Raw genomic sequence first — 10,000 nt, forward strand, 5'->3', positions numbered from 1 at the left:
CCGGTTTCAAAAACCGGCCCAGGATTTTCAGCCCGGACTGAAGCGTTCTCCATGTAATCCCTACTTTCATTTCAAGAGGATTTCTTTTAGAACCCGGGCTGAATACTTATCCTGAACACGTTATTAATATACGTAACAGTGCTCGTTAAAACGTGTACGTGTGTACTAATGTAAATGAATAAAATTGTACAAAATATAAAAGGATAAAATTAATCAATCAATTGATAAACCCTACCAAAATACTAACTAGTAATTAATCTATGTACAAAATTTAAACTTTAAAAATTAAAAAGAATTGTTTTCAATTTTCAAATCTCTACGCTTCAAGTCATACGAACTTTAAGAGTCCGCTTAAAATATACACACTAACCAGGCTAATCCGGCTGATATCCGCCATGTAATCAGGCCCTTATATTGTACACCATAAAAAAGATGGAATGATATAATCATGAAATACTTAAGATTCGCTTACATTTTTAAGTGACGTTTTCTTCGCTGCAGTTATCGTGTTTTTCTCGAACTCCCTTAGTAGCTGGGTGAGTAGATCTGTCTGTGAGGGAAAATTAATTAGGCGTGGCCGTATAAGCATAATACTTATGAGACATTTTGTTTTTCCCCACATGGAAAGAACCACGAGTAGAAAAAAGGAAGACAACATTTATTCAAAGAAAATAGTAAACATAGTTTTGATCCTGTGGAAGGTCCGAAAAACGCTTCCCGGTTCAAAATTTACGAGAGTTTTCTTTCGTAAAAGAACCAAGGTAATTGGCATAAATATTCAAGCGAAATTGAGCATCTAATTACGCAGGTTAAAGCGGAATTGTGTCTTGCATAAAATTCTTAAAGAAAGGTATTACTTTGATAAGATTGCAGAAAAAACCAAGAAGATGGCAAATACGTCCGTAAGTTTTTACGGGGGATTCCTTTTTTCTCCACGACCGGAAGTTTTATCAATCAGCCTCGTTTCCAGGGCTCATGTAACTTCCGTTTTGTTTGTTGTCATTTGAGCGGGAAACGATCACCGCAATAGCGAACAATGCACCTAAAAATCAGTCGTCTCTACTTTGTGTGCCATTATATACAATCTTACTTTCTTCTGCGCTTGTTAATGGACGAATTAAGAACATTTTGAAAGCCTGAGAAGCTTCAAGCGAAAAATCAACAAAAAGTTTTCGAACTAATCAAAGTGTTTTGTTTGAAACGAGGCGATTTCATTCATTCATTTGCATGAAAAAGTTAAGTTCCTTTGTTGTTTGCAAGCTCGAAATCCTCATCCTCTAACCGTCGAAGAAAGTTTTTATAGTCAATTCTTGAATCGAGCCATTACACCAAGGAGATTGGAAAACCTTTTTTGACGCTTGATCGGGTATAAAGGCATTTTAATCGCATTGGTGAATGAGCGAGCAGCCTTGCCCGATTGTGTTTGGCGTTTAAACATGGACAAGATTTGCTCATTCATCTCCACCACGTGTTAAATTTGCACTCAGGAAACAATTAACCAGCCGGAGATTGAACGGGATCAAGAAACGTTCTTGAACCATGGACAGTGCAATGTTGAATCCAGCACGGAAAACGTCAAAAGAATGTCAGATTGAGGGATGTATTGAGATCACGGTTGGATCACGAACGGCTTTGTGTCGAAAGCATCGCAACACTAAATACAAGCAAAATTACAACAAGAAAAAGAAGCGAAAAGCTCATAGCCCAGACGTAAGTACAATGTTTTCTTTATCAAGACAGCAATGACTTGTTATTTGTTATTTATTTACGGGGAACTTTATTTCGATAAAAAATGTGAAGTCATGATCTCAAACGGGTCACCCTTGTCACAAATCATATGTCTTTGTCAACGCCAAATGAGCGCATTTCCATTTTGCCCATCCCATTGTTTTCTCTTTAATAAGCATTTTAGTCTTTTCTATTTCAAGCTGGCTCAACAGGTTTCACATTCAAAGTTTTTGAAAGCGTTTGTCCCTTATGCGAGATTTCGAAAGAAAATATCTGCTGGATTGAATTGGATAAGTAGTTGGAAATAGCATTGTTCACGTTTATTGTTTGAGGACTGTCGCGTAGTGCTCGGAAGATCAGAATCGATTTGTTTGTGTTTAATGGATTCCTCTAATTTCTCTTTTGATAATTGCTAAATGGGACATATGTTTTTCCCCCACGCCTTCATTCATTTTGCGAGCTTAATTATCATCAATAACATTAATTTGTTCCCATTTGAGAGCAGAGACAATATTATTAAGATTACTATCCCCCTATCTGCCATAAACAAGGTATATAAGATAATTTAGCACCATGATCAAGGATCAAAGAATTTTTAGATTTTTTTTTGCATTTATGGGATTTAATTAATGCACTTTTTCACTTAATTTAATGTCAATAATAATTTATTTTTGATCTGTGTTAAAACATGGGTGGAATTCCCACTTATAAATTTTCCAGTGATTTGCGTGGTTAAAATGAACTATATTTTTCACACGAAATTTCGGTCACAAATCATGTTTAACAATCTTGATTTCCTTGCAAATTTATATTTCGTATATTACACAGTTTGATTCCTTTCGTTGATCTAAAATTTTGTTGGCTCCCAACTGAACTCAATTATTGAGCTAGATAATTACTCTTTGTACTCTTCTGGTAAACATGCCATGTTCGCAAGGTCTTTGCATGTTGAATGTGCTAATACCAGCAATAATTTATTATTGTGTTTTCACATAATATTTATGTTAGGTAACGCCGAGTGAATCTATTGAGAATCAGCTGGCCGAGGAGAAATGTCTCATGGAACAGAAGTATGCCAGTATGCTACAACAAGTTTTGGCTCAGAAACGACTGGTAAGGATTTCTTTGTGAGATGCTTCTCTCTCATTTGACACAGAACCTCTACTCCTTTCCTGATGTCTATGGGATTGTTTAACTTTCCAACTTTACTGTGGTTTTTCTTGCTGAGAACTTTGTACATTCTCTCTTAACACATTGACTCCCGGGGGTTCCCCACTGATGATTAAAATTGTCTGGTGTTAGACAGAGTAAAATACTAAGTCTGGCCGGTTTAGGCCGGTTTGGGTGTTAAAGGGTTAATTGGGACATTTTCAGTGAGTGATTAACCCATTGACTCCCAGGGAATTCCCCATTGACGAGTAAAATCGTCTGGGGTTAGACAGGGTAAAATACTAAGTCTGGCCGGTTTAGGTCAGTTTGGGTGTTAAGAGGTTTTAATCTTATAGGTTGAATTTGTGTGCTTTTTCCGTCAGTTGAGGAAGAGTTTTCACCTGTTTTCTCTATTCTCAAGAGCTTTCTGGATTGTAGTTTTAATCAACGACTGAAGGTTCAACAAATGGGGGGGGGGGGGGAGTATTAAAGGATGGCCCTGTGGTATTAAACACTTGTGCCTTCCACCACTGCGGACACAGGATTGCATCCTAAGTTTGTAATGTTGGCCGAATTTCAGTCGATCTCAACCTTACTCTAAGGATTTTCTCCGGACACTCCTGTTATCCTCCCTCAGTAAAATCGACTCCCAGTATTCCATCTGACTTGGATGCTGTGCTCGAAGGTCATGCATTGGTTGTGTTCAGAAGCTGGGTGCCTAAGCCAGCTGCATAGCTCCTTCGGTCCCACCTCGTTGAGCTGCTCCCTTAGCAATTCAGTCTCTGACTGCAAGAAAGGGCGATTGTCTAGCCAGATATGGTGATGATGATGGTGATGTTGATGATGATGATATGATGATGATGATAATTATTATTATGATAATCATTATTATTATTAATTTATTATTATTATTATTATTATTATTATTATTATTTGACAATCAAAATCTGCGATAAAATATTATAAAACAACATGGCACGACGTTTTGACGTTCCCAGAAGGTCATTAAATACCCAGAGCGACTCCATTAGGGCCAAACTCTTTGTTTAGCTTTTAATGCCTTTTAATTTATTCATATCTTCACTATATATATATATATATATATATATACTCATTTTTACTCGATAATGACGTTCTGGAAACGTCGAAACGTCGTGCCATGTTGTTTTATAATATTTTATCGCAGATTTTTATTGTCAAATGTTTTACCAAATCTTTACTTATTATTATTATTATTATTATTATTATTATTATTAAATGAACACGTGCAAGGGTGTGATTTTGATCAGACTGTTAAGCCAGGTAACTTATAAATATGCTCTTCCTAGTTGTCTGATATACGTGTAATTAATTAATTAGTGATTTAATATATTTTGATAATGTATTTCATAATATAATATTCTTGTAATAATTACAGGAATTGTTGCAATCTGAAAATATCATCCAAGTGTTGAGAACTCACCAGCAGAAAGTGAAACAAGATAAAGTGAAGGAAATCCAAGAAAGAAAAATAAAGAAAGAAAAAGAACCATTAGAGATTACAGATCCAGGTGATGCATCAGTCAAGTTGTCATTTACACCAGATCTTAATGGATTTAACAACAAAAATACTTTTTGCAGCTCGATCTCCACAACTTGCCTCTTTTCACGCTCCAGCTTATCCAATATTTTCGTGTGTCATGTGTGACTAATTTTTTGCTTGTGCCAATATTGTTTTAATTTCAAACATTTTGCATGTAAATTTTTATCATGTAGATTGTAGCAGCAGTGGTTTCAATAATAATTATTGAGAGTTTAAGAAGCAATGACGGTTACAGCAGCAACGACAATGTCAAAAAGCAGTAATAATTATTATTGGTTGAAAAAATCAAAATGATTGTGCATACAGGGAATCTTTCGGTCTCACTCTGTGTGTACCAATCCAGTTATAGGACACTTCACCCATATGAAATAATATAAACAAGATGGAATAATCATGAAATACTCAAACCGGTCAGTATATTAAAATGCAGACTGCAGATTGGGTCTAAAATGAAGACTACGTACCGTACAAAATAGGCCTCGGCCCAGGTCTAAGCCTAGGCCTCAGTCTGCAGTCTCCATTTTATATTGACCGATACTCAAACTTATATTTGAAGTGACGCTTTTGTTGCCAAAGCCGTCATGGTTTCTTAAACTCCCTAACATTAGTACTGACAGCCAGTGAAAAGTGCTGGCTACCTCACTCTGAGATGACGGTACTTTTTCCCTTAAATTGAAGTTCTTTCAAACCTAAGATTAAAATTCATTTTGACAATGATAACAGTTGGGTACTCAAGCCATATGTTAGGATGACAGCTAGTAGTCTGTCGTGTTGTTTGTGAGAATTTTCTCTTGTCTTGACCATTAAATTTTATTTCATTAGATATTATTAATATCTAATATTATTATTATCATTATTATTACTACATGGGAATGTACACCTTATGTATCCTACCTCAGTTCCTGCTCAGTTTTAATGCTGTTAAATGAAGTGAAATGAGGTTCACCATGCGAAGTGGCAACTACCACTGAGTTGTTGCTGAGGGGAGCATTGGGGTCATAAACTAGAAAACTACATGTACATGACTTGTACACAAAAATCAAAAACCGAAAACCACATTGGATACCAAAATCCGAAAAACTGCTTGTATTTTTACCGGAAACCGAAAATGGAATTCTAAAAATGGGAAGATCCTCAACAGATACTAAAACTGAAAATCGAAGTTTTTCAGTGCAAAATAACTGAAAAAAATGATCTAGAAATAGGCCCAACCCTCAAAACCGAAAATCTCAATACCCCCAAAAGCATTTTTTTTTAATTTTCACTTGCTTGCATCAATGTTACTGCATTATGGTATGAAGTGTTATTCTGCATTAACCATTTGGTTAATCAGCCAAAATTCAACCATTACATATCTTTTTAAATAATTTTTTCAGTGTCTGCATCATCAAAGACACCGTCTGATACCCCTTCTCATTTAACAAAGAAAGCCATCATCGTACATAAAGCAAATTCTAAAGTATCAAAAACTCCAAAGAAAAATCAGCAGAATAAGAAAAGCCCTGGAGAAGCTGCAATGGCAAAAGAAGCTGCAACAAGAAACAATTACACTTCTTCAGATAACAAGGCAGCTGTCACAAGAACATCACCTTCTTCAGATTTTCCAGGCAAGACATTTTTCACAGGAGCAAGTATTGCACCTTCCCTACGGTCAAGGACAGCTGGCATTCGAAGTGGCAGTGGGCAAACTCCTCTGGCACCTAAAAGCTCCACACAACAAATGACACCTATCCAGTCTTTGACGATGAGTCCTCAACACATTCCTAGGATTGGCTCTGTGTTTAGCTATCAGTCGGCAAGTTTTGCCAAAATTTGCATTGACTCTGTGAAAGATCTCTCTCTTAGCCCTACTGGGAAGTTGGTAACTCCTGGTATGAGCTCACCAGGTATTAACCCAAAGGTTACGCAAAATGTGCACTCTAGTAGAATGCCTCTGAAAGCACAACCTTTTCAAGTGGCACAGAAAGTAATTCTACCAAACAGAAACATATTTGTTTCTCAAGATGATTATACAAGACAGTCTTTTCAAAGCTTGACTACACCTTGTTCAACATCACTAGTGACAACTGCAGGTAATCTGGCCTCTGGCATTGGATTTCTTCAAAATCAAGTGACGTCCTATCCCCTTCTAAACTGTACCCCGGCAGTCACCGTGTCCAGTGGTCAGGTTACCACCTCAGCATCACAGAATCTTCAATCAAGCCAGGTAAGAGATTAAGTGGGTCATACCTTGATGAAAGATATAATAATTATAAAAGCCTTGTAATTTAGTTGTAATTCTGATATCATCTGACCTTTGTTCACAACCCTTTCCTGCCCAAGAGTGACACTTACAAATTTTGCTCTGTCTAACACCAGACGATTTTACTCGTCAAGGCCCCCGCACCCCCCCCCCCCCTCCAACCGAGGCAGGAAAGGGTTAAGGCGAGAGATCATCCCAGTTAATAAAGCATTAACAAATAGCAATGCCTCACCACTAGGCAATTAAGCCAACTGGGTCCAAGCTGGTCAATTACGAGATTGTGTTGTATCTTGCAGGAGGTGAAAGTATGATGGAGATGTCAAAGACATGTATTCCAAATTGTGGATATGTGACTTTAAGTGCTACTATGACCAAAAAATCACGTCCCTTTTTTTCTTCAGATTTTGAAAGTGTACTGTTTGCTTAACCCATTGACTCCTGGGGGTTCCCCGTTGACGAGTAAAATCGTCTGGTGTTTATAGACAGAGTAAAATACCAAGTCTGGCCGGCCCAGGCCCATTTGGGTGTCAAAGGGTTTAAAACACCTGACTGGTAAAATTTTGAGCTTAATTTTTATCCAAAGGCCATTACTCACATTCAAAACTGCCCGATTGGACCTCAGAGGGTTGGATCTAGGGAAAAAAGGGCATAATTTGTTAGACCACTTAGTCTAGCTTAAAATTTCAGCATGTAAATGCAGCTTTTTATATATGCTTAAAATAAACAGATTAAATCAAGGCTAATAAACTTAGGCCACTTAACTGTTTAGTAAACATAGTTTTGAAATGCAAAGAAAAAGTAGAACATAGGATTTTTTTGGTCTAGGTAGCATTTTAAGCAGTTGCATGTAAAGATAGATCGAAGCCTGAAAGGAAAATAAAGGCAATACCTTGATGAAGCTTGATCTTCTTGTCAAGTTTACTCTTGAGGTCTATAGGACTGTAATTGATGAAAATCTGATGTACATGTAGTGTGAAACAATTTGATAACGTCATTTGGAGAGGGACGACGCAATTAACATTTTACAGTTTTCTCAGCCTTCCAACTGTACCACAGGGGATAGACTCCAGCACCCGGAACTCCATGCCCTACTTTGTGAATTGTGTGGGTTCTTTACTTCCCACAGGGTTGTGAACATTGACAGTGCATATGGTTCATCTTTTATATTTAATTAAAGACCCCCAAGTGTTGGTTGAGCTGGAGTTTTTTGATCCCGCGACCTCCCACACAGTAGTCTAATGCTCCACCAATGCTCAACGGGTCGTCTTGTAAAGATGGGCTGTAATTTTTGAGGGGTGGTAATTTTTGTGGTTCCAATGACATTGTTATTTTTTTTCTTTGAACAGGGAGTGTTGTCACCAACCTGGCCAGACCAAATGATGCCAAGAAACAATGCAGGAGAAGTGCAGACAGCAGTGTTACAAGATGACTTCCTTCTACAAATACTTCAGGTAAATTTGTGTCACTTGAAGTATGCCGTAAAATACAGTCATTATTATTTCCCAGCACTTCGAAGCAGCCAGTTATGAGGTGGGGATGTTGTTCTTGATTTGACGTGAAAGTCATAGATGCAATACAATATGAATGGAAGATCTGTTTCTGGCATTTACAATGTGAAGCCATCGTCATTTGTACAGTGACTAATAAACACGAAGACACACTATAAACGGCGCGGTCCTTAGGCACATACAAATGATTTATCAATCAACCGTGGATGCAGCCGAGCTCTGTGATAATTTGTGATAAAAAGGCCCCCTATGGCAATGTGTCCGTAACATGTCATAAAATCATGTCTGTCGTTCTTTTTTTTAAAATGCTCAGTCCTTTTTTCTCAAGCTAGAAACATCTTTTACGGCTTCTGTCTCTGTGTTGCTGTTTGTTGATCACCATCATGGATAATTAATCAGTCGTGCTTGTATGAATTTGAACAAAAGCAGTGCTTGAAGCTACTCTTTTTATAGTGCATCTTTGTGTTTAATGATATAAGAACAACCCTACCCTGGCCTGCTTATAGGTAGTGAGTGGGTTTCAATAAAAGCTGGTAACTGGTGGTCTACCACCGCCTTTAGGATCTCTTAATACCACCATCTGTTTAGCCTGAGAGCAGGCTCTTGCAATGCAATCACAGCCACATATTCCGCCATCACCACCGGTGCTTATTGAAAAAGTTATTGAAAACCCCATGCACTGGGACACGATCTGTGAGCGATATCCACTTCACTGCAGCTAGGTCACCATCAACACACATTGTGTGATATTGGCTGAGAAATTAAGACCTTAACCCATATGCAAACGAGAGGACTGATGACATCATTCACTCAACCCGATAAATTATAGCATCAAGTATATATTAAATAGAGCTATGTCGGTCAATTTGCAGCAGAGACAATTATTGCAACTTGGTAGACTAATAGTTCTACAGGTGACGCACCTGCAGCTATAAAGAAATTAGTTCCCATAGCAAGTCACTCTTTTCCAGTCCCATCCAACCGGATTTCAATATTTTTGGTGATCTTAGGCTAGAAAAATATTTAACAATGCCACAAACTTGACCTAACATATATATATCCTTGCAGATGAGGCACCTTTGGCAAATATCAAATTACAATGCCAAAGGTGGCCAGGAAAGCCTTAGAATCTTCCTGCAAAGAATCAAGCATTTCTGATACAAATTGGCCAAGATATCTTTTTTCATCATATTTAATCAAAACTATTTTGGTTGAGTTTATGACGTCATCACTGGGCTAATTTGCATATTTTAAAAACTTGTGAATCAATATCTCTGGAACAAAAAGAGATATTTGAAAATAGTAAACAGCATTCTTCTTCTCATATAGACTCCACGTTTATGTCTTAAAATGGCTTTATTTAGATAGGAAAGATGGGAATCTCGTCATAGTAGCACTTTAAGCAACTGTCTCTTAAATGTAGACACCTGAAAACTTCAGTTGGGTTCAGTGGCATTGGAACCCATGACCTCTGTGATGTGGTGCAATTCTCTGCCATCCTAGCCATGAATTAATAATGGTTATTGAACTGAGTGGAGTGCAATTTGGTCTAAAATCATATGTGTGATTTCAAAATCGAACAAGCGCGCAGCAGTGTTCGATTTGAAATCACAAGTATGATTTTTCAACCAAAATTGCACGACACGAAGTTCAATTACCACTTTATTACATCCATTTAGAAATCATACAATCATTATTTATATAGCTAAAATACAGGATTATGGTCAATAGCAACATTTTATTGATCCAGTTGGGAACAAAAGTTGCAAAATTCGCCATACAATGGTTTTC

The 10,000-nt window shown here is 37.4% G+C and overlaps 1 protein-coding gene across 1 annotated transcript in view; it reads left to right on the forward strand.

The window, feature by feature from the left end:
• Positions 1-1,027: 1,027 nt before the first annotated feature.
• The window catches only part of LOC137999600 (uncharacterized), a 10,330-nt gene continuing 1,357 nt past the window's right edge, over positions 1,028-10,000 (forward strand). Inside the window, exons 1-5 of the mRNA XM_068845422.1 lie at positions 1,028-1,710; positions 2,737-2,841; positions 4,295-4,427; positions 5,836-6,665; positions 8,048-8,152. Of these exons, the coding sequence (XP_068701523.1) occupies positions 1,540-1,710; positions 2,737-2,841; positions 4,295-4,427; positions 5,836-6,665; positions 8,048-8,152 (1,344 nt within the window). The 5' untranslated portion in view covers positions 1,028-1,539. The remainder of the gene's footprint in view (positions 1,711-2,736; positions 2,842-4,294; positions 4,428-5,835; positions 6,666-8,047; positions 8,153-10,000) is intronic.

Source organism: Montipora foliosa, chromosome 4 (genome assembly GCF_036669935.1).
Source record: "Montipora foliosa isolate CH-2021 chromosome 4, ASM3666993v2, whole genome shotgun sequence".
Taxonomy (NCBI): Eukaryota; Metazoa; Cnidaria; class Anthozoa; order Scleractinia; family Acroporidae; genus Montipora; species Montipora foliosa.